The sequence below is a fragment of the Quercus robur genome, chromosome 2 (assembly GCF_932294415.1).
Source record: "Quercus robur chromosome 2, dhQueRobu3.1, whole genome shotgun sequence".
Lineage (NCBI taxonomy): Eukaryota > Viridiplantae > Streptophyta > Magnoliopsida > Fagales > Fagaceae > Quercus > Quercus robur.
This window is the reverse complement of record NC_065535.1, coordinates 14333361-14356970: the sequence shown is the minus strand read 5'-3', so window position 1 is coordinate 14356970 and position 23610 is coordinate 14333361. Positions and strand designations below refer to the sequence as shown.

General features: G+C 33.7%; 3 protein-coding genes across 12 annotated transcripts; all 3 read left to right on the top strand.

The window, feature by feature from the left end:
- The first annotated feature begins 1015 nt into the window (after positions 1-1015).
- Positions 1016-5750, top strand: LOC126712519 (enoyl-CoA hydratase 2, peroxisomal). Its single transcript, XM_050411871.1, has 11 exons — positions 1016-1210; positions 2207-2229; positions 2355-2460; positions 2676-2746; positions 2965-3037; positions 3509-3548; positions 3909-3981; positions 4046-4196; positions 4409-4479; positions 5092-5265; positions 5417-5750. Exons 1-11 carry the CDS (start codon positions 1154-1156, stop codon positions 5502-5504), a joined length of 927 nt encoding a protein of 308 aa, XP_050267828.1. The 5' UTR covers positions 1016-1153; the 3' UTR covers positions 5505-5750.
- Positions 5751-8454: 2704 nt separating this feature from the next.
- On the top strand, positions 8455-10333 carry LOC126712518 (putative F-box/LRR-repeat protein At3g58920). Of its 3 annotated transcripts, XM_050411870.1 has the most exons (4): positions 8456-8874; positions 9520-9586; positions 9700-9840; positions 9935-10333. In XM_050411870.1, the coding sequence occupies exons 1-4, from the start codon at positions 8507-8509 to the stop codon at positions 10241-10243; spliced, it is 885 nt and encodes a 294-aa protein (XP_050267827.1). In that variant the 5' UTR covers positions 8456-8506; the 3' UTR covers positions 10244-10333. The 3 variants fall into 3 exon arrangements, with proteins under 3 accessions (XP_050267826.1, XP_050267827.1, XP_050267825.1); XM_050411869.1 differs by having other exon boundaries at positions 8455-9586; positions 9939-10141; XM_050411868.1 differs by having other exon boundaries at positions 8456-9586.
- Positions 10334-11995: 1662 nt separating this feature from the next.
- LOC126712517 (uncharacterized) lies at positions 11996-22786 on the top strand. Of its 8 annotated transcripts, none has more exons than XM_050411862.1 (16): positions 11996-12268; positions 12984-13333; positions 13693-13813; positions 13925-14039; positions 15500-15639; positions 16193-16264; positions 17589-17657; positions 17760-17840; positions 17944-18063; positions 18155-18229; positions 18720-18800; positions 19835-19908; positions 20009-20069; positions 21038-21093; positions 22078-22171; positions 22249-22786. In XM_050411862.1, exons 1-15 carry the CDS (start codon positions 12092-12094, stop codon positions 22160-22162), a joined length of 1677 nt encoding a protein of 558 aa, XP_050267819.1. In that variant the 5' UTR covers positions 11996-12091; the 3' UTR covers positions 22163-22171; positions 22249-22786. The 8 variants fall into 8 exon arrangements, 6 of the variants coding, with proteins under 6 accessions (XP_050267819.1, XP_050267820.1, XP_050267822.1 ...); XM_050411861.1 differs by having other exon boundaries at positions 11997-12268; positions 22078-22163; XR_007651123.1 differs by lacking the exon at positions 22249-22786 and having other exon boundaries at positions 19835-19927; positions 22078-22164.
- Positions 22787-23610: the final 824 nt, after the last annotated feature.

Genomic DNA, 23610 nt, shown 5'->3' with positions numbered 1-23610 from the left:
TCACGTGCAGGCCAGATGGTTGGTGTTAATACTTGTCCCATCAGCACCTTCCTAAAGTCTTTGTGTAGTAGTTATAAAGCTGAAAACCATTGTTCAGTTATCACTTCCATATTAATGCGGCCAGAAGGTTAGCTGTAGAGCATTCAATGCAGTGGTAGCAGCTTTTTCCTTAGATATTTTAGGACTCCCCCCTATCCTATGTTTCTATGATATTTATCCGTATCAACAGAATTTTCTGGAACGTTCCATTGGACGGCAGGCTACCTCTTCTGACCTTAGTTTTGGTTAGCTGAGGAGGCATTCATCCTCGGCCCACCCTTTTGAGCCCTTATGACCAAAACTAACTTCTTCATTTACTAACATAGATTCCTCTGACAATGTTTACTCCTCCTCAGACGACTTTACGTTCTCAGATTGGGCCCTAGGCCCAATATATATATATATATATAAATAATAAGTTCATGGGCCCAATATCCCTACATATAAAATTAGTAATTTAAAAACTCATAATTTTTAGCTAAATTAAAAAAAAAAAAAAAAAGTCATGTTAACGAGTGCCTTTAGGATATTAGTTAAGAATTTATTTTAGGAAAATTTTGACATTATTTTTATGAGAAATGAAAAAAAACTATCAAAACATTAATTGTTTTTTTTTTCTTATAAAAACTTTTTTTTAAATGGGTTATTAACCAATATTTTAATGGCATTCGTTAGCATTTTAAATAAAATTTTTTTTTTCTCCTACCTCCACATTTCTCAATCACATTAATGGTTAAGTATTAATATAATTTCTTTTTTTTTTTGGTTTGAAAAAAAATAAAAAAATAAAACTTTTTTTTCCACGAACTTTCCATTTTTTTTATCACTAAATTTTTTTTTCTACCACCATATTTTTCTCTCATACTAATATAATTTTTTCTTAAAATAAAAATAAAATAAATCTGTCAGAGTAAAATGTGTAAATCTAAAAATAAAAAAAATAAAAAGTATCCTTACACACGCAAACGAGGCTAGTTATTCATTTATTATTTTCCGAGTAAGTAACAAAGCTGATCTTATCTTATGATCTTCGCTAAAAAAAGAAAAATAAAAAGGAAATTGATATCGTTTACCCCGTCCGATTCTCAGATTGGTATCTCAACGCATCAGCTTGATGGCTGAATCTTCAGGGTTTGATCCTCAGCTTGCTCTTTCTCACAAATTCCCTGAGGTACTTGATCCCTTTTCTCGCACTCCTAACTTTTTAGCTTAATTCTTGTTTCTGCGTAATTCAACTAAGATTAGCAGTTATTTTCGGCTCGCCTAAAAGAAGCAGATTATAGAACTTACAAGCTTTTGTGGCATCTGTTTTACTGTAGAAATAAGAAAGTACATGATCTACACATTAACGCTCCGTTTTTTTAAGCGGAAAACATTTTTCCTGCGTCTGCTGTTATTTGGTACAGTGGAAAACGCAAGTCAAAGGAAAAGACGAGCAATAGAGAGAGCGGAAAACGTTTTCCGCTTACAAATTTAATTGTTTGGTAGCAAATGTTATCTAGCTTGTTTTCAAGGTCGCAACCAAACATAGGAAATGAGTCATTTTACTATGTTCCTTAGTTGTAGTAGTAGTTTCATTAAATTCAACCATGTGGTTGCATTGACCGATGAACAACATGGTTCAATTTAAGTGTCCAATCATTGGAAAAGATTACGTTGTTTTTGTTGTATTGGTTAAATTCAATCGAGGAACCTAAGGTACTGTATCTAAAAAATTGTATCTAAGTTTACCATTTGAAATATTCTCCACCACTCTTATATTTAGTTAAGATGAAAAAAAAAACACTCAGTTTAGATTATAAAGAAACTTGGGCACAGTAATGCTTATACTAACACTAGGCATGACAAATAATTTACAGATTACATTTATATTATCTTTTGTATATCAATTTAACTTTTGTTGATTTTTTTATTTTTGTTTGTGGAAGTTTTTGTTTATTTTTATATTACTTAACATTGGGTAGCACTCTTATGAACCAAAGGTCACTAGTTCAAATCTCACTTTCCCCCTCACCTTGAGACCAAAAACTTACTTATAAAAAAAGAAAAGAAAAAAAAAGCTTGGACTAAACATTTTTGGAATTAATTTTGTTTTCAAGCTTTGTTTTGGAGTTTATTTATTTAATATTTATTTTATTTTGTTGCACATGTGGGGGACGGACTGCAGACGACGTACACCTATACCGCAAGGTGAAGTTTTAACTGTTACAGAGTGTTTGTGATGTTTTACTTGCTTCGAATTGTAGTTTGTGGGACTGAAGATGTATATGCACTTAATAGCATATGATATTAACAGTTTATCTCTTTGAAAGCAGAGATTCAGTGCTCTATGCATTGGGTGTTGGAGCATGCGCACGGGATGCTGTGGATGATGACGAGCTTAAATATGTTTACCATGCAAATGGAGAACAATCTCTGCAGGTATCGTTAAATTCCAGGCAATTATTATTGAAATAAAAAGTGCTTCGGTATTGTTTGCCTGTTATATTTATGGATGTTATTATTATTATTTTGTTTTGTTTGACATTAGAAAAGGGTGATATTCATGTCTTTATCATAAATGGATTTGGTTTCTAAGTAATGGAATTTTATGTTTGTGCATGCTTCTTATATATATATTTATATACTTTTTATAGGTCTTGCCAACATTTGCTGCTCTATTTTCACTTGCATCATTGCCAAATGGTTTCAATTTGCCAGGGTTAGAGTAAGTACCAATCAGATCAGAGAAAGGCTAAGGGTTTCTTTACATATTTATATGTAAATTTTATTTTGAATGATTTAGTATTCTATCCCATCTCCAAAATCTTACTCTAGGTGTGAATTTATACTGCTTTTCTGGATTGTAATCTCCCTTGTATGGATTTTAGTGTTTTCAGCATATGCAGGGATAACTAATGGGCATTTCTGGTTTCTTTCTACCAGATATGATCGACGTCTTCTGTTGCATGGGCAACAATACATAGAATTATATCGGCCATTTCCTTCAAGTGCTTGTGTAAGACTTCTGACTAGAACCTATTAATGATACTTCATGATTTGCCCAAATGCATAATACTTTCAGCTTCCTTGTCCTCAGTTTCATGTGAATGAGTCTAGAATTTCTTTAATGTTGGTCTTACCACCATTTTGGAACATCTGGTCTAAATAGGGTTAGAGTCTTGTCTCTCCCTCCCACCTCTCTTTCCTTTCCCCAAGGAGTACACAACATAATATAATACAGTAATTGATGGAAATCAAACCTTTCTTTCCTATTGAGCATACATGGCATACTAAGTTGATATTTATAAAAAATAAGCATACTAAGTTGGTAGCCTCTCTTCTTAATCTTTTTCTTCTTCTTTATTTTTAAAGCAATTGCTCTGCTATAAATTATAAAATCATCTTGGGTTTCTTTTTCTTGTCATTTCTGTGCCACTTATTATCTTTAAAATATATTAAATTTAATGTTATTATATTGTTGATGCAGATACATAATAAGGTCAGTCTTGCAGGATTGCATGATAAAGGTTTGTATTATTACCAGAAACGTTACTATTTAACAACTTGGTGTGGCACACACACACACGCGCACACAAGGAACCCCAACTTGAGGTAATATGTGTACAACTCGGTCATTTGTAAAACTAAGTAGTTGATTATCTAAAAAATGCTCCCATTGTGTTAATGAGCAATATAAAACAGTCTAGTAAGGGTCAAAACTTCATCTTTCTTTGATAGATTAATTTTTCTCTTGAAATTCACATCTTTGATAGGTAAACTTAATCTCTGGTTTTTTTTTTGTGGTTTCTTGATTTTTGTTGAAGACAATATCAGTGGTATCATAAGCAGTGATCTAAGCTTTTTTTCATGTTTAATTCTGTTTTCAGGAAAGGCAGCTATCATTGAGTTTGAAACAAAGAGCTATGAGAAAGAGACTGGTGAATTATTGTGCATGAACCGGTAAGGACTCTTTTAAACATTTAATTAACTCTCCTTGTAAATGACATGGTATATCACTTTGCAGAACAACTGTCTTTCTGCGAGGTGCTGGTGGCTTTTCAAAATCATCTCAGCCATATTCCTACTCGAACTATCAAACTGACAAGGCCTCAGCTGTGAAAATTCCAAAAACTCATCCTTTTGCAGTGTTTGAGGATTCTACCCAACCATCTCAGGCATGTAGCATTAATTTCATAGTTGCTGGAACTGAAATTACAAAATGGCTAATTATATTTATTTTAAGCCACTGTTGTGTTTTAGTTTATATGCTATAATTATGTAACTTCATACCTATAACAAAACAGATGATGGAAATCCATATTTTTGGAACCATGGAACATGGAAAGAGCGAGAGATATTTAAATATTAATGACATGTTCTTCTGCAGGCGTTGTTGTATAGGCTATCTGGTGACTATAATCCTTTGCATTCAGATCCTATGGTTGCCAAAATTGCAGGGTTGGTACTTCCTTTAATTCTATAACTGAACTATTATCTAGCTTTTGCTTTCAATCTGAAACTGGTTGATGTGGTTGTGAACTTGTGACTTTTGTCTGTGATTGAACTTTGAATAACTGTGATTTAAGATCCTAAACCATATTTAGATGATATTTTGGAGTACAATCATCTACTTAGATAATCAGTATGAAAAGATACTGACTAAATTTATCTCAAGTCATATTTATTGGCCAAAATATGTAGCTGGATCTCAATATTCAATGATATAATCAAGCATTATGTCAACTCTTGAAAGCACTAGTTCATCTTTGGTTGTTCAACTCCCAACATTTTTGCTCTTCCTGTGCAATAAGAATGTGATGGGAGGAATTTTGAGTTCACATAGCTTCTGAATCAAATATAATTGATTGCTCAATATGAGCCAGATTCTGTTGTACATATCAGGGTTTTTCTTAGGATTTATCATTTATGAAATGATTTCTATCTAGGTTCACCATATATTGAGCATTTGGATGCATTCAATGACCTGGACTTGATTTTGCTGTCATGGGATATCCAGATGCAACCTAAAGTTTTATGTTTATCTAACTTTGTTCTAACACATTGTCAAAGATTCTCTCGGCCAATTTTGCACGGGTTGTGCACGCTTGGATTTGCAGTTAGGGCAATCATTAAATGTATCTGCAGAGGAGACCCAAACTTGATTAAAAGCATAACAGGACGCTTCCTTTTACATGTGTACCCGGGTGAAACTTTGATCACTGAAATGTGGCTTGATGACTCAAGGTAGAGACCTTTTTTGTGGCATTCTTTAGATGAAGTTTCTTCTTATATTTCTTTTCATTTTGTGGTTAACCACAGCGCATATTCGATTCAAAGTTTTATGAGTGTTCTTTCTAAATGCTTGGGGAAATGAGATTTTTGTTGGAATCTGCAGGGTTATATATCAGGCAAAGGTGAAAGAACGAAACCAGACAGTGTTATCTGGCTATGTGGATGTCCATCGTTTGCCTTCATCACTGTGAATTAACAAGGTTCATCATAACTATATCTTGTTGGAGGCAATTGAATTAAATAGGAGGCCTTAAAAGCTCAATGTTGTTCTTTATAATAATTGACAAGGAGAACCTTTGATGATATAGGGGCACTCATTTCTTATAATTTTTCTTCTCTTTTATGTTGGTGACATATTAAATTCTAATTTCATAAGTTGCCACAATAAGATGTCTCAATATTTGATCTGTTTATGACATATATGATTCTTACTCAAATTTAGTTGTATTAGAAATGATCGAAACAGAAGTCTAGCAAAAGACAATTATATTGTATAATAACTCAAACAACAGGTACAAATTTTTAATTATTTTAATTTTAAATTCTGTTGTTTCTTGTTCTAATGACATATAATATAATTGAAGTCAATTTCTTAAATATATAGGGACCATAAGATACTTTCTTACAAAATATTTTAAAATGCACCCCGACGCTTAAGTAATGTTTTTAGGGCACTACCTAACAAAATGTTTCTTAAGAGGGGAAAAAATGCTTTATTAATGATTCGTGGAATTGTAATATATATAGGATAGTTGTGTATGGTTTTTTGTTTTTGCTTAAAATAAGTTAATTTTTAGTTTTTTTTTTTTTTTTTGTTATACATTTAACATAAAAATTACCAAAATTTTTACATATATGTATATATATATATATATATTATAAAAACTATGCAAATAAGTTGTTTCCAAACTATATCTTAAAGAAGAAAATATTTTATAAAATTTTAATGTTTATTAAAGAAATATCAATTCATTTTATCACTGTATATATATATATATATATATATATATTTTCTCAATATATAAATTATAGCTTGAATTACTTAAAAAATTGAAAAATAAATTGGTATGCAGTCAATTCTGACATGGGTATTAAGGGAGGGATCCATTGAGCATTGACTATGCCTTTTGGCTTAATCTTAGGCTGTGACACACTCTTTGTAGACAAACCTTACAGAGGAACCCTTTAATTGTAAGAAGGTATGTTTTTTAGCTATGGGCCTAGCAAAAAGTTTCCTTTCATCCGGCTTAAGTAGTTAAACTAACTAAAGATTTATATGTTGAAAACTTAATTATGGTTGAGAAAATGAAGAAGGTATCTCAATAAAAATAATAATAAAAATCTCATGAGAACCACAGGTCCACAAGTGTGAGACTATACCCATAATGTGAGAGAGTGTTTCATAAGATAATTTTTCTAAGATAATTAGAATTATTGGTTTTATTAGCTATTCATAAAAGTGGACTAATTCCACTTATTTCAATTACATGAGTTATTCACTACTTCCTTCGAACGAAATTGTTAGCCCTCTATTCTATTTTTGAATGTTCCAAAATAAAGTATTATTTCTAAAAGTAATACATAAATTTCTTTATTTTACCGTTTACTTTTTTTATTTTTTTGACAAGTATCCTTTACTTTATTTAAAAAAGTAATGCCATTTATTTAAACTTTAAACTATAATTTTTTTTTTTAAAAAAAATAAAAGTTTAAACTATAGATGATAGGTTTATTTGTATTTTTTTTAAGTGACAATGTATTAAGAGCATCCACAGCAGTAGAACTACAAATTTAGCTATTTGGCACCTACAATAGTCATTTTATTTATTTTATCTCGTCATACCCAACATCAATGGATCTATATTTTTAGCTATTTGATTAAAATAATACAAATAACTCATTAGAATAATAATAAAAACATCCACATCAAACTTCAGTAACCAACCACAACCACCTCCACCATTAGCCACAACCACACCCACAACCACCACCACCAACAGTCCATAGTAGGGAAAAAAAAAAAAAAAACCACCAACCCAAATCCCCAATCTTTTTCCTCAACCCAGACCAAACAAAATCACCAATCACAAACAAAATAAAAAATCACCAATCACAAAGCTAGGCTTTGGTGAGGAGGATGGTGTTGGCGGAAGGGGTGGGTCGGCGAGCTTCGAGGTTTTCTTCCCAAACCTCTTTCTCCAAGCACTTTCCCTTATGGGTTTCATCAGAAACCTCATTTTCTCACTCTTTAACTTTCTGGGTCTCTCTGATTTCATCGAAACTGACACAATTTGGCTGGATGACCCGACCTGTACGCCCGAACACAAACTCATATCTGCTATGTTGAGGTGATCAAGGTCCAGGATATCGTATGAGTTTGATGGAGAGGAAGAGATCAGGTGGTTGAGAGAGAGAAAGAGAGAGAAAGAAAAGAGAAGAGAGAGAAGCACATTTTCCACAGAGCTTGTTTGGACCATTTGATGGATTGAAGAGAGAGATAGAAAGAAAAGAGAAAATATTTTTTTAATGAGTGAAGAGAGAGAAGTTTAATAAAATACTAGCCTCTAAGCATGCATACTTAGAGGCCTTTCTAATTTTTGGGTAAAATTTAATAATTTGCATCAATTATTAAATTTAATATTTGGTACAAACACATAACACTCATCGCATCTCTAGATTTTTTTACGATTGGAAAATGTAGTAATCCCAAATTATAATCGATGCAGATTATTAAATTTTACCAAAAAAAAGTAACTTTTTAACATGGGTTTCTAAAATTAAAAAAAAAAAAAAACTTTTTAATGTGAGTTTAAAAAGAAGAAGAAATATTTCGGCCAATTAAAAAAATAAAGAAAGAGAAAAATTTAAACATAAAATTTGTTCCTGAATAAGTGGGTTAGTAGGAGAGTAATTCTATTTTGTAGGCAATATTTTAGTGAGAGTTAAAGATGTATTTTTACTTTATTATCCTTTAGTTATGTCTCTACTTAAACATAAAGAAATAAGGGTATTTTGGACAAAAAAATCCAGTCTAAATAAGAGTAGTTACTTAAATAATAGTATAAATTATTATTTTTTAGTTATGGCACCACTGCTACAACATGCATTTTAAGTATTAATGAATACAATTCGCATAAAAAAAAAAAAATAGTAATACTATGGCTATTGTGGATGCTCTAGGTAGTTTAAACTAATGTACTTTCCTACTTCCGGTGGTTTCTTAGAAAAAAAAAGACTTTCCCACTTCCGACGGTTTCAATTGATAGAGTCCGAACCCACCACTCCTCCTTCCAAAGCTTATTGCCTCAACAAAGGCCGAATGGTTTGCTCGGCTGAATCAACCTCAAAACGCCAGAAACCAGAAGAAGCGGACAGGATCAGTAATTTACCGAAGTCTCTCCTCTGCCGTATCCTTTCGTTTCTCACAACCAAAGAGGCTGTTGTCACGAGCATTTTGTCGAGCAGGTGGAAGACACTCTGGACTCTTGTGCCAAAGCTTGACTTCGACTACTACGAACTCACAACGACGTCGTCCTCAGCTGAAGTGCAAAGTCATAAACGGTACAATTTTAATTTTGCGCATATAGTATCCAGAGTCTGGGCTCTTCGCGGTGCGAGTCATGTACAAAAATTTCGTCTCCATTGGGATCATGGAGTTTATGACCCAGTACACATGGATACATGGGTCCGCGCTACGATTGCTCGTGGCGTGGAAGATATTGACCTTCACATCGATCCTAACTCTAACCGATCTTTCTACTTGCCCTGTAGCCTCTTTAACTGTAAAACACTAATAGCTTTGAAATTGAGTGGCAATTTTGAGTATGATACTCCTCCATCTTCATCCATTGTGTTCCCGAGTCTGAAGATTCTGCATCTTGAATTTAACTTCAATAGCTGCGACTATCTTTTTACTCTACCCACTTTATGTCCGGTGCTACAAGATTTGTCTGTTAAAGTACATTGTTGGTACGCGGATTGGCATTGTAAATTCATTTCGCCTACGCTGAAAAGATTACATTTATATATGAAATTTGATGAGTTGCCTTACAAACTTGAAATAAAGGCCCCAGCTTTGGAGTACCTTAATTTTGGGGGTCATTTGGATAGCATATTGTTGGAAGATCTGTCTAACTTGGTCGAAGTGGTCATTGATATTGATGTTGATTTAACTAAAATTGATTATTATGAACACTATGGAAGTAGGGCATGGGACTTCATCGGAGAACTCTGTGACATTAAGTCCCTCCATTTGTCAGCAAATACCACTGAGGTAAAACAAGCACAAGTTTTTTCATGTTTTATTATTAAATGGTTGAGAGCTTCAATCTCGGACAAGCAGTAATATTGTTGTTTGTGACTTGTGATTGTTGTGTTGTGGTGCAGTTCCTCTGCAATGCTTCTGAATTTGATCCTCCTGTGTTTCATAATTTGTCTTTCTTAAAGGTTAAGGGTCCTTGTATGTTGCATGTGCTACCGCACTTGCTTCAAGTGACTCCTAATCTTGCAGTACTTGTTGTTGAAAAGGTATGTAAGTTCAAATGATGATATAATGTCTTTTTTATCTTTTATTTTTTTCATTCCTGAATTGTTTCAAGTAACTACTGTCTTTTGTTGTTAGGAAGAAAGGAACTTTTTTAGTTGTGAAAAGGGAGAGAGTTTCACTTGTGACATGATATTGTATGAGGAGCCACTGCAACAAGTTGTTCGCAAATGTCTGTCATCATGCCTTACAACTCTTCATTATGAAGGATTTGAAGGGTTAAAGAATGAGCTGAAACTTGTTAAACATTTCCTAAAAAGGGCAAAGGTCTTAAAGACAATGAAAATCTCTTCTTATAATTTAAATTCAGAGGAGAAGCTTTGTGTTCTCAAGGAATTATTGTTGTTTCCCAGGCATTCTAGATCTTGTCAAATTGTATTTAGCTAAACGATATAAAGCTGCTTAATATTTGGCTTAGGCAATGTCTTAAATTCATGAAGTCAATTGATATAAAATCGGTTCTTATGTTGGTGACAACCATTGAGTAAACTGGTACTTCCTTTAATTCTATAACTGAACTATTATCTAGCTTTTGCTTTCAATTTGAAACTGGTTGTGACCTTTGTCTGTGATTGAACTTTGAACAACTATGATTTAGATCCTAAACCGTATTTAAATGATATATTGGAGTATAATCATAAACCTCGATAATCTGTATGAAAAGATACACACTAAAATATTATGTATTGGCCAAAATATGTTGCTAGATCTCAATATTCAATGATATAATCAAGCACCAGGGGAACTGGTTGTCCGGATCTATATACGTGAGCACATTATTGAAAGATTAATGTTTGTTGCACACATCCATACACACAGCTTTGAAAAATTATGTGTTCAAAACATGATTTCAGTTATAATTTTGAAAATGTGAAATCATATCTTGAAAACACGACTTCATAATTTAATTGAAAATTGTGTTTTGAACACATGATTTTAACTGCCGTGGCGCATGCAGTGCGTAATAAAAAATGCTCTTATTGAAAGCACTATGTTCATCTTTGTTTGTTCAACTCCAACTTTTCTCTTCCTGTTCAATACGAGTGTGCTGGGAGTAATTGTGTTCACATGACTTCTAAATCAAATATAGTTGATAGTTCAATATGAACCAGATATTGTTGTACATATGAGGATTTTTCATAGGATTTATAAAATGATTTCTATCAAAGTTCACCATGTTTTAAGCATTTGGATGCATCCAATGACATGGACTTGTGTTCGCTGTCATGGGATATTAACGAGGACGGTCCCTTTGCGGCCTTCCAGTTCGGTTTCTAATTGTTCTTCCTTGACTTCGATTTGACCCCCCACAAATCTGATGTGAGGTTCGACGTGAATTTTTTTGAATCAGTTTGAAGTGAATTCTTGAGTTGATAGTCTAAATGCTGAATTTTCTATATGTCCCATGCTAAAAAAAGTTCAAATAAGAAAGAAAAAAAGAAGAAAAAAAGCAAGTAACTACTAGGCACATGGATGAGAAAACAACATATGCGGACATGGTACATTTCTTTTTTGATAGAGGACATGGTTGTTTTGGAGAGAGGGAGGTTATAAATGTTGCCTCCTTAACACTGTACTTGTGGCAACTAAGCCCAACACAAGTATTAACATTTTATGATAAGTATATTAACATTTTAACATAATATATTTGGTTGGAAGTAAAATTTGTCTTGAGAAAGTTAAAAAAGTTCATAAAAACTACTTTAATTAACTAAAAGTATCTAAAATTATGTTAGTTTAGTCCAATACCAATTGTTAGCGCTAAACATTTACCCACTACACCAAAAGTTATAGCTCATAATAAAAGTGACAACTTAACGCTAACGAGTTGACTGAGACTTAACTTAATCTCTGACTTTAACAAAATGTTGGACTTGACCTCTTATGTGGATGAAAAACCGGTTGAAGGAAAACCACCTGCAAATCAAATTCCAAATATTAGGGGGGTTAATTTTTTTTTTAAATTTTTTTATATGTTTAAAAAAAAAAAAAAAAAAAAGGGGGCCTGAGGGAGAGTTTTAACGGTAAAGAACAAGGTAAACGAATCCAACGACCAAGATGGCGATGACTTGCACCTAATGTTAAAAGCGACTCGTGTCCCATATAAATACCCAACACTTTCCCTATACTCACTCACTCCTCTTTGAACTAAAAAAAAAAAAAAAAAAACTCAAAAAGTCGAAACTCCCCGAGAGAGACAGTGCCGCCATTGCCCTCCGAGAGAGCCGTTGTAAAATGGCGAACGCGAACACGAACAATACCGAAGCGGAGCACGTTAGCTTTGATTCCGAGGCGGCGCATGTTATCTCCTCCGCCGTGGAATGCCACGGCGACGACGATGATGTGGGGGCTCTACACGACGTCGTTAAAGGATTGCCTTCTCACGCCGTGAAGGACTTGTTGTCTGTCGGGGTTCGTGTTCTTTCGTCTAATCTAGGGTTTCTATATTATGCACAAACTTTATCGAAATTTAGTTGTAGTTCCAAATATCGAATTCGTGTAGTAATTTGGCAAAGGAATATTGAAAATGTCGCTTATTGATTTTCAAATTTCATCATTCTTTCAATTTCATGTTGTTTATCATCAAATCTCACTATCTTTTTACCTTTTTTTTTTTTTTTTACAGTGATACATTATTCTCTTTTCATTTCATGTTGTATTTCAGGGCCTCATGTCATTTACACATTATAATGTTATTCCTGCTTTGAAGCTATATTAGATAAGTTTGGTTGTATTGCTTTGAAGAGTAGAAAAAATGTATTTATGAAGTATTTTGAACCTTAACTGGTTAATTTAGTGAGTTACAGGGATTCACATATATGATTGTGAACCCGCGGTAATAAATGTTACTTGTCTAGATAATAATTGCTTCAATAGAAACTTAATTAATGTGAAATTGGTCACTGTTGGTGTTCGTGTCTGATTTTCACATTGAGAATGGATTTTAGTATATTCTTGAAAGAAAGGTCTTGGTTTATGAAGTCCACATTATGATATTCAAAAGTAGGTTTACCATTGATAGATATTTGTTAATTGCTCTGCATAGATATAGATTATGTGCTATTTATAGATTTAAAAAAAAAAATTATGAGTCTTGGTTTTTTATGATTTTCTTTTTTGTTTGTAGGTATGCACCCGATGTATCCTTCGGCTATTTGGGATCCGGGGAAATATTTATTCAATTTCTGCAATCTCGCCATCAATATTGAATTCAGTTATTGGAGAACAAAGACATGATGAGGACATCAGTTCCAATTCTAAGGAATCAGAATTTGAGGAAGTACTCTGCGCCCTTTGTTTAGGCATTTTGCAGTTCATCTATTGCGACAACAAGGAAATTCCAGTGAAAAAAGGAAGTGCTAGTGATATGGCTGTTGCAATTTCTGAGCTGGTGAAGCAAGAGGGCTATCAGATTGATAGCTTTTCTCTTGAAGTGTCCGTACCTCCAATTATCCTTGAAAATGAAAACTCAGTTAGGTAAGAATTGTTGACTTACTGATGTTGTAGAATCTCTGAGCTTGTGTCAGTAATGGTACTTCTCCTGTTCAAATTCAAAAGTCGGGGGTGCCTGGCCTTTGGTTAATAATTTTTCTTCCAAAAAAAAAATAAAAGAAAGAAAAGGGAAAGAAATAGCCCTATTTGCTTATTATGCTTGTCAGAAAATTTCGAAAATTCTTTAGGCTTGAAACTATTCTGATTTTAATGGGGGATTTTATCACTATGATTTGTGCACCTAGTGATTCTCTGTTTTGGTTTATTTTCTAACTTTCTTTTTACCTATTAATATAACTATATATGATTTGGTGACAATGATTTCAGTTTCCAAATTTTTTTAGGTTGTACATGAAAAGAAAGTATGGGACTGAACCTTGGTTCCAAGGAGGGCCATTTTCTCAAAGTATATCTGCAAAGGATGCCTTAAAATTCTCTTTAGCAAAACCCCTTGAAACATTGTTGGTGAGTATAGATTTGCTTCTTACACTGAACTTTCCTATGATTGAATAGAGTTAAGCATGTATTGAAATTTTATTTATCCAATTATTTTATATGAAATTAAAAGTTTCACAGGATTGTAAATCAGGTATAAGCAATTTCCGCATCCGTTTGACATTTTCTCACAAAGCTTCGAAAGTGGTTCAGAGTGTAGCAGTGAGCAAACAGGGTTGCAAGAGAATAAAAACAGGCATGTGACTATTTTTATCAACCCCATTTAGTCTTGTTGTTTCATTATGAATGCGACAAATGAAACCTTATAATTCTGTGTTAGTTGCTCTGCTTTCAAGTTTAAAAGCCATAATCTGTACCTAATTTGTGTTATTATTTTATTTGGATCTAAGCTTGAAGATCATGATGTGTTTCTAACTATCCCTAAAGAGAATTTATTGAGACAAATTTGCTTTGTTAAGGTATATGATTATACAAGTTCTTTCAGAATTAAATTGTTAGGTTTATCATTTGGGAGATTATCTGATTGTACAGATTTTGTGTAGCTGTAATTTGGAGAGCTTTGTGCTTTCTATTTCCTCTTTTTTTTTCCTGGATTGATAATTAGTAATTACACATACACTCCCATTGGGTCTTGACCTTGAGCCCACTATCTCACTGGACAAAAGGAACAACACTTTCTATTTCCTTTTTAAATTGAGATATTTGCAGTTACTGGACCTTAGGGTGCGATGGTGGGGACCAAGTGCCTAATGATTACAATTTTTTTGTGCCTAGAGCCTTATAGCTCAACTGCACCTATTGTTGTTTCTAGTGGAGACATCCAGATTTCAAATCCCCCCATCCCCAACTATTGAATTATAAAAAAAAAAGTTAACAAATTTTGGTTGATATCATCCCCTTACAAATAATTCAATATGTTTCTTGAAGAGATAGGTCTACATAAAGCATATACGGTGTTGTTGGTAGGAGAGGCATCCATTTAATGACTAAAAGAAGCAAATTCTAGGGGCTCTTTGTTGTTTTTCTGTCTGCTTAATAAGTTATTACTTATCTGGACATTGAAATTGCGGGGCAAAGATTCAAAGCCCGGTTGTTGTATGAACTGAGTATCCCATTTCAAATGTACACAGTATTGGACAGAGCAATCTGCTCAGATGAGTTCAATTATCTCTATCCTTATTCCCGACTTGTACAGCTAAAAGCCTGGTAAATGATATGAGGGCAGTGGAGTTCCAAGTTGTTTTGTAATTATTGTAATATTTATGGAAAATTATTTTTTTTTGCCATTGTGTGTTTGTTGTTGAAGACTTGAAGCTATCTGATTGAATTATATATTTATGGTTAGTATTCCCTTTGTCCACTCCCTGTGTACCAGGAAAACTATTCTCGCTGTACCTCTCTCTTTTTATTTAACAGTAAAAAAATGGTTGGGATTTTCGTGAACATAAAGTCTTTTTGATCAATATTATATTACTTAATTCTTAAAAAAAAAAAAGGTTAGGATATTCTTTATCCATAAGATGCTATAATCCTCTTGCTAATATATTCCAGATTAAGTTCCATACTATGACTAATTGTACAATATCAGAAACTTTTATTAACATACAAATGTGTTCCTTTTTATTATAAATTTATTTACATTTATTCCTCAAAGTTGGATTCTGAAATTAACTTTGCTGATTGATACGGGCACAGGAAACAGTGTTGACTCTCTTGATGACTCAGTAGCTGGGGACATCAAATGCTCTGATTTAGCTGACGCAACTGTTGAAAGGTCTTTTGATGGTTTGCAAGATAATGAATCTTCTGAGTGCTTCAAATTCCCTCTACAGAAGGTAATTCTTTTGCTCCTTTGGCCTAGAGCTTCTATTAGGATGGGGTTTGGTATGGTTTAGAGCAACTCCAATATGTAAATGATCAGAACACTTTCAGCAATGTCAAGTTTGCAACTCAGTTGTTGACCTCTCTTGCATCCATGACTTGAAATAGGAAATTCCCTTTCTTAGTCCAAGGGGTAGCACAATCAGTAGGGGGGATCACGCTTCATGAAGCGGAGGTGACTAGTTTAAATCTTCCCCTTCACTCTCCCTTTGGGGCCTAAATTAATTCTATACTGACTCTGGCTGATGGGAGAGAGGTGATTTGGAATTAATGGTGACAAGAGAAGCATTTTTTTTTCACTCTAGGAAATAGAGAAGTGCTGGGTAATCCTAGTCATACTTTTTGTAAAAGTTGATATAAAAGTGTTGCTTTTTTAATATCAAGCATCAACTGGATCCTAAGTCACTGCACTTCATGATTCATGTCTGATCAAATATTAGACTGATTTTGGTTTGGTTGTTAGATTTAATATGGTGCTGATATTATTTGCCTTTTTAACCTTTCTAGGTCAATGACGCTTGTCACTTGGTGCTTCTTTGCCAGAGGACACCCATCTACTTTGGTGGGAGATATCTGAAGGTAAACCATTGTCAATAAAGAACTTTATTTCCTTTTTGATTTATATTAGCCTTTAAATGTTTAAGAATTTAGTGTATTTGCTGTCTAGTTTATCAATTTCAATCTCTTGGCTACATGTAAATACTTCGTGTGTGTTTGGATACAGCTTATAAACTAGCCTTTTTCTTTTTAGTTTTTATGTTCAGCTTTTTAAAACCTCACTTTTTCTTAATTTTTCTCACTTTTTCAAAGTACAAGTATAATTTAGCACACTTTTAGCATAAAGTTTTCAACAAAAAAAGCTAAATAAGCTATTTCCAAACAGATCGTATTACAATCAATCTTTCTTTATTTTGTTTGATTTCATATATTTTAGTTTTGACGAGGAAACAGTTTGCTTCATTGCTGCTTCTTGTAAGAGCATATGGGAGAGCAGAGAAAGTTGATGTACTAGATGTTAGTGAAGTTACTGGTCAACCGATTAACTTACCCTAGAGTGCGTATGATCTAGTATGCAACCCAACTAAATGTTGGAATTGAGACCCTTTCTCTTAGTAAGGGGTTTCATGTGGCATATGTGTTCTTTCATCCAACTCTTCAGTCTAGGTCAAAACAAAAGCAAAATAAATGCGGAAAGAGTGCATATGACATGTTTACTTAAAAAATGAGGTGGTCCCTTTAGAGACTTTAAATAAAACTTTAAACAATGAGGTGAACACCCTATATTAGATCATGCAGTCACGCTTCTTAATTGGAGGCAGACACCTTGGGCAAGAGAACAAATACAGCAACCCCCCCCCCCCCCCCCCCCCTCTTAAGAAAAAAACTCATACACGCACTAACAAAGTTTTGCAAGAATTTTGTTCTGTTAAATCTGGCAAATACATCTTGATACATATTTTACATTATTGGAGAATCTACATATTACAATATGTGAATCTATATATATTTGATTTCCATTCAAAATATCAAATTCTCTAGAGCTAGCAAGCCCTCATGTGTGGAAATGGTCTTGAATCATCTGTTCTGATTTATTATTAGACATCAAACAGAGTACCTGCAAGAGTGTTTTTCTATTAAATATGGAAGCATACATCGTGATATCTATTTTACATTATCGGAGCATCTATGTTTCTTTAATCTCCTTCATGTTCTTTGCACACAAAGTAGTCTTTCCTCAATAAAATATATTGGAGCATCTATGTATTACAATGCTACTGGACGCTTGAATCACTAGTTTTAGTGGCAAAGCAACATTGACGGTTTAATTTGAACTTGAAAAGTGTATACTGTGCAACTTGCAATCCATGCTATCAGTCTCACTCGGTTACTCTTTGTATTGTAGTACTCAAGAAATGTGAGTCAAACACGATGGATCATTGATGATGAAAGAATGGGAGAAGCATCTGTTGAGGTACTATCTACTTTTCTGATCATGGTGATTATTATTCTAATTGAGGTTGTTTCTATGAAGCAATGGGTAAAAAACTGACAGTGTAATGTGCTTACTCTCTAGGAGATAATAGGTAGCAACATCCAACCTCTGTGTCAAGGTGACAATTATAAGTTTCATGCCGCTGGAAGAGAGGATATTGATGTACTAAAGATCTGCTTTCCTTGCTGCAACTAGAGATCTGCTTTCCTTGCTGCAATTTTGACCCCAATGATGAAATCCTGAATTATGGAACTTATTTTTTCAGGTTCGAATGTTGGGTTCAGGTAGGCCTTTCCTGGTTGAGGTACAAAATGCACGCCGAATACCATCTGAGGCATTTGTAAGAGAAATAGAAACAAGCATAAACAATTTGGAAAATAAATTGGTGAGTTCAATGCCAATTGTATTTACACTTCTTCCTGATATTAAAAAAACATGATTATGATCAATGGTGCATAAAACATTTTGAGATGCAGGTTGGTGTAAAAAATTTGAAAGTTGTAGGCATTGAGGGGTGGACCATGATGCGTGAGGGAGAAGCAGAGAAGCAGGTTTATGTTTATTTAATTATTTCTTTGTTTATATATATGTGTGTGTATGTATTACACTTGGTATACTCTTTTTTACTTATATATAAAAAAAAAAAGTATTACACTTTGTGTAACTTTAAGTAATATTACACCATCTAATAACTTTTTATTAGATTAATATTTTGAAAATCCCACCATTAGATTACATGTTTTCTATGTTCTTAACACATGCCAAATTTTGTACTAATCGGATGTTATTTTCTATTTAATCCATAACCTTATCTTTTATGTATAATTTTAAAATACAAAAAATTGAAATTTAAACATTTGATAAATGACATAGTTGTTGATTGTTGATCGTCGTAAAATTTTGCAAGCGTTGTGGACATGAGAAGATAATGTAATCTAACTATAGATTTGTCAAAATTCACATCCAATAAAAAAAATCAAGTGATGTGACATTACTTAAAGTTAGACATGATTCTTATTGTTACTCATATATCTCGTGTAGAAGCAGTATGCTGCGCTTGTGTGGATTTCGCGCCCACTCGAGGATGTAGGCTTGGACTCTATATCCTCACTCAAGGACATGGTGAGTTGTTTGTAAGCTTCATATTTTATTAATATTTATTTATTATCATAGTTTTTGCAACTTGCTAAAGCTTTGAATGTGATGTCTCTTATGATGCTTTCTTTACATTAATAGAATCCAACCAGTGTTTGGTAGAACCATAGAAGTTCTCATGTTGTTGGACTCAAGGAAATTACATGTGTTGTTCATTAATTCCACACTCCAAACACATTGATACACTCCATTGCCATGTTTGATCAACTAACAAAGTGCCTGTTGGTATAGCTTATTTTTTAGTTTATTGGTAATGGGGTTGTCTGAGAAAACTGTACCTAGAAAAAAGTGAAGTTTAAGAATGTTTTACTTTGAAAAAGTGTGGTTCATAACCGCTCTACCAAACAGGCCGTAGGTAATGCTATAGAGTAAAGTATGGTGTAAAATGTATAGATAAATGGTCAACCGTAGGCTTCACCACCATAGGGTAGGGTGTTTGGCTTCACCACCAAATATAGAAACATACAATCTGAAATATTCTTTATTTTATAAAATTCTCCATCCCAAAATGTCTGGGGAGCCATCCTCAAATAGGCTCCCAAGTCCCAATTACAATCATCATTAATGCCACAATTTCAAGTTAGAGTCAACTAATACAAAAAAGGAAATAACTGAAAATGCTATAATCAGAAATAAAGACTGAAATCAAAATAAAATCACAATAAATGCAATGCCCTGGTGTCCCCTCCAGGCTTACTCAGTAGATGTAGACCATTAGGCTAAACCATGCAATCCTTTTGTCCTCTCTCTTCTTTCTACACCCTCTTTCTCTATAAGTTCATAAAAACTACCGCACTTTATCAGTTTATCTATCCTTGCTGAATGAGAGAATATTCTTATCTGCCTTTTGATACTTCTATCCAGTGGCATATCTTTGTTTCTTGTCAGTTTCTTATATGCTCTATTTTGATTTTACTTATCAAAAAAAAGGATAAGGCCTGCCTGTGCAAAGTTTATTTTTGTTATAGAAGTTACTCATGATCCGTTTCTGTACTGTACAGAAAATTTTGCAGGGGACCCCTATAAGGGTGCTTCACCGTCGTAGTCCATTACAACGTGAAAAAATTATACATTGGTTGGAGCCTTATCATTATGTCAGATAGCCTTCTTTAAGCTCTACCATTATGTATATGTTCAGAATATCTAATTTTTTAAAATATCTTTTCAAATTTTAGGATGAAAATTGAGAGGATTGTTGGAAGTTCTCAATATTTTCTTTTGCATCTATGCACTCAGGTAATGTAATACAATTTCTTTTGATATGGATACAGTTATTTATTATCATTATATTTATGAATTTATCCAAATGGATGAGAAGGATAGGTTTAATCAGAGCCATGTTTACCTTAAATCTGAATCTCTGGTTAATGGTTATAGCAAGGACTTCTGAAATGTGTTGGATAATGATACGATTTTGTTGTTAGAGTTATTAATTAAACAGAAATGCTAGGGCTTCAAGGGTGTTTTTGTTTTGTGTTATTTGTAAAGTGGGTTAAGCATTTTAGGTGGCTTTTAAGAAGCAGTCAAAGGGTTATTTCTCAAGAATACTACGGCTTTTTACCTCCTAAAAGGAAAGGTTAAAGCTACAGCCTTTAAAAGGCTTATGCTCTCCCAAATTAGTTTATGATCTTTCTTTCTTTCTCTCGCTTTTTATTTTTTTTGGGGGGGGGGGGGGGGGGGGGGGGTTGAGTTGAGGGAAAGGGAATGCCTCTCCAATTCTTCTGATAGGAAAATCAGCTAAATGTGCGCCCCTCCACCCCAACTTTGAGTCTCACAATATCAAGCTACTTTTATTGTTTTTACTGTGAATTAGTGATTATGTTTGATTTCTATTGAAATCTATCAAGATTTAGTTGAGGAGGCTTGGAGATATAGCTACTCCAACAACTAATTTGTATCCTAGTTAATATAACTCCAAGGCACAATCTCTGCATTTTGTGATTTTAAGTGAAATATTATTAGACATTTTCATGAAAAAATAATGTTGTGGAAAGTAATTCTGGATAATTTTAGGAGTCAGATACTAATGGGTTTGGGGCGGCCTATAATCCACTTCTGTACTCTTTCTGCTTTATTATAGCATACACAAAGGACTTAGCTCAGATCAGTATTGAGTATCATGAAGACTATGACTTACGTGAATACTAATTCTGTATGCTCATATATGGCAAGTGGAAAACACTAATGATGGTCTTTTGATTCAGGCTGGCACATATATTAAGGAGTTTGTCCACGGTGATCTTGGCCGTACACATCCTAGGTAAGAGAATTTATTGGATTGGAAAATGATATCTGTATTGACCATCTCATCAGTTCCTATATTTTGCTCTATACCCTTTCCTTTTGGTTCATTTTCTTTGTTTTATTGTTTAGGAATTTAGGGGTGTTCACGTGTAGGATCAGTTTAGGTTGTCTATAAACCCATCACCCAAACCGAAATTCTTGGGTGAAGGGCCCCTGCTTGTGTCATTGCTGACAGAAGGTTTGGGTGAGGTTGCCCACATGCACGCCACTTTTACGTGGACGATCAGATCTTGGTCTGCCTATTAAAGAAAACATTTTGACAGATGATTGGACTTGTTGGGTTAGTATTGGGCCCATTTTTTAAAACAAAAAGGAAATAATAATTTTGAGTGTCTTGGGCCACCCTTCGATTTCAATTGTGAACAAGGGGTGTTTTTTATATATTTATTATTGTTTGCTTTTTGAGATTTTTGGGCTTTGTAATAAAAAGTTACCTCACAGAAACTGCTAACCAGCCGAAGTATCCAAAATTGCTAACCCTCCAAAAATTTCAACGCATAGAAAATGAACATAATATAATAAAACGAACCAATCTAAATCGTTAACCAGCCTACGGCTACTACCTAGTGCCTACAGCTTACACAATTTGAACTTACACAGAACCTGCAAATCGCTTTATTGCATTATGAAGTAGTCTCACAAAGGTCCTATAATTGTCCCAATCTCGTACTTCTTATCATATACTCCAAATCGTCCTCACTAGTCACACTCAAGTAAATCCAATAATTTGGGTCCTCATCCTCCAATTGCTAAAGTGTCATTTGAGTTAGAGCTCATTAGTTTCTTCTTATTTTCTGAATAAAAGAGAATATCAGATGCTGTCCAGAACTTTTTCTATTGCAATTATAGAAGAAAATGTGTGTAAAAACATTGGCGATGAACTATCATATCGATGTCTTTGGAAAGGTCTGACCACCCCCTTCCCCCCCTTTTTGTGCAGTATTGGTTCAATCCTAGGTTGCAGAGCAGAGATTCTACAACTTGATGTTACAGATGTTAAAATGGACTGTTTTCTGACAGAATGAGGTTATTTGGTATTCCACTATTAAGTTTCTGGATACCCTTCATTATGTGGTTTTAAAATTTTGAATGTGCTGTACTGCTGTTGCAGGAACTATGCTTTATTGTGTGTCTCTGAATCAATCCGGTGAGGCATAGCTTTTTGTAACTGACCAAAAGAGAGATGACTCCATGTTTTTGGCGAACTTGCATATTTCCCAAATTCCAGGTACTTCAGATTAGCGCTAGCCCCAGATGGGAATGGTTTGAATTTCAGAATATAATGAGTAGTTATCTCAAGTAATTGCACTAGGAGATTCCACACAAATCTTTTGCATGTGACGCAAGGCATGAACGGATTATTGTCCCGTGATTGTTATACTTGCTTTCCGTTGCCCCTTACTGTCCCGTGACCGTGTTCTACACACTTTCCGTTCCCTCTCAAGGAGAAGTGCCTTGACTTTATTTTGCACCTCATGCTCTCGTATTTTCTATTGTATCTCAGCTGCCAATGGTTTCTTCTTATACTGCTTTTTCCACGGCAACTATTTTCCTTCAAAGAATTGTCTCCTTTATTGGGAGATACATTTAGCTATTTAATTGTAAAAAAAATTATTCAAATAAAAATTGTATTTTAAAGGTTTTTTTTAGAGATAGTTTCAATTTATGGTGTTTATTCCTAATAATTGCTCTTTATTATCAGATTAAAACACCGATTAAGTTTTTTAGTGTAAATGGAGATTAAACCTTAAATTTCTTATTCGGCGACAAAAGGTTTTACTAATTGAGTTAATTGGAACTTACTGCTAATCTTATCCCTTCTTGCCAATATGGCCATCGTTGACTACATCCCTCCTAAAAAATGAACAACTTCATCCCCCTTGTTATTGGAGAGATCAAGGACTGAAATCTTGTTTCTATTGTTAGGGGCTTCTCTTAAAGTGGCTTCTCTTAGAGGATTGAAATCTTGTTGCTATTCTTACGATGAGAGAGAGAGAGAGAGAGAGAGAGAGAGAGAGAGAGAGAGAGAGAGAGAGAACAAAGTTATCAAATGATAATTAATAGTATTCAACCATGTGTGATTAACACTTTGTTTGTTTCGACGTAAAATATTTGTAAAAGAAAAATATTTTACATTTAAAATATTTGCAGGAAAATATTTTCATTTTATAGTGTTTGACTGTGTACGTGAAAATGTTGTATAAAAATGACAGAAAAAATTATTAAAAAATTAAAAAAAAATTATTAACTTCCAAAAAATTCATAGAGGCGGATGAGGAAGCATCAAAGTCTACAAGGACTACAAAAAGGACTATCTTAAAACCATTTTGATCGAGGACAAATTAGTTTTGGTTTACAAGGACTATAAAAAAGGACTACCTTGATTCCTGAAAATCAAGTTCTACCCCTAGGAAAAAAAGAAAAGAACAAATATGCTAAAAGTTCCCGAAATCTCTAAGCAAATTGAAACGTA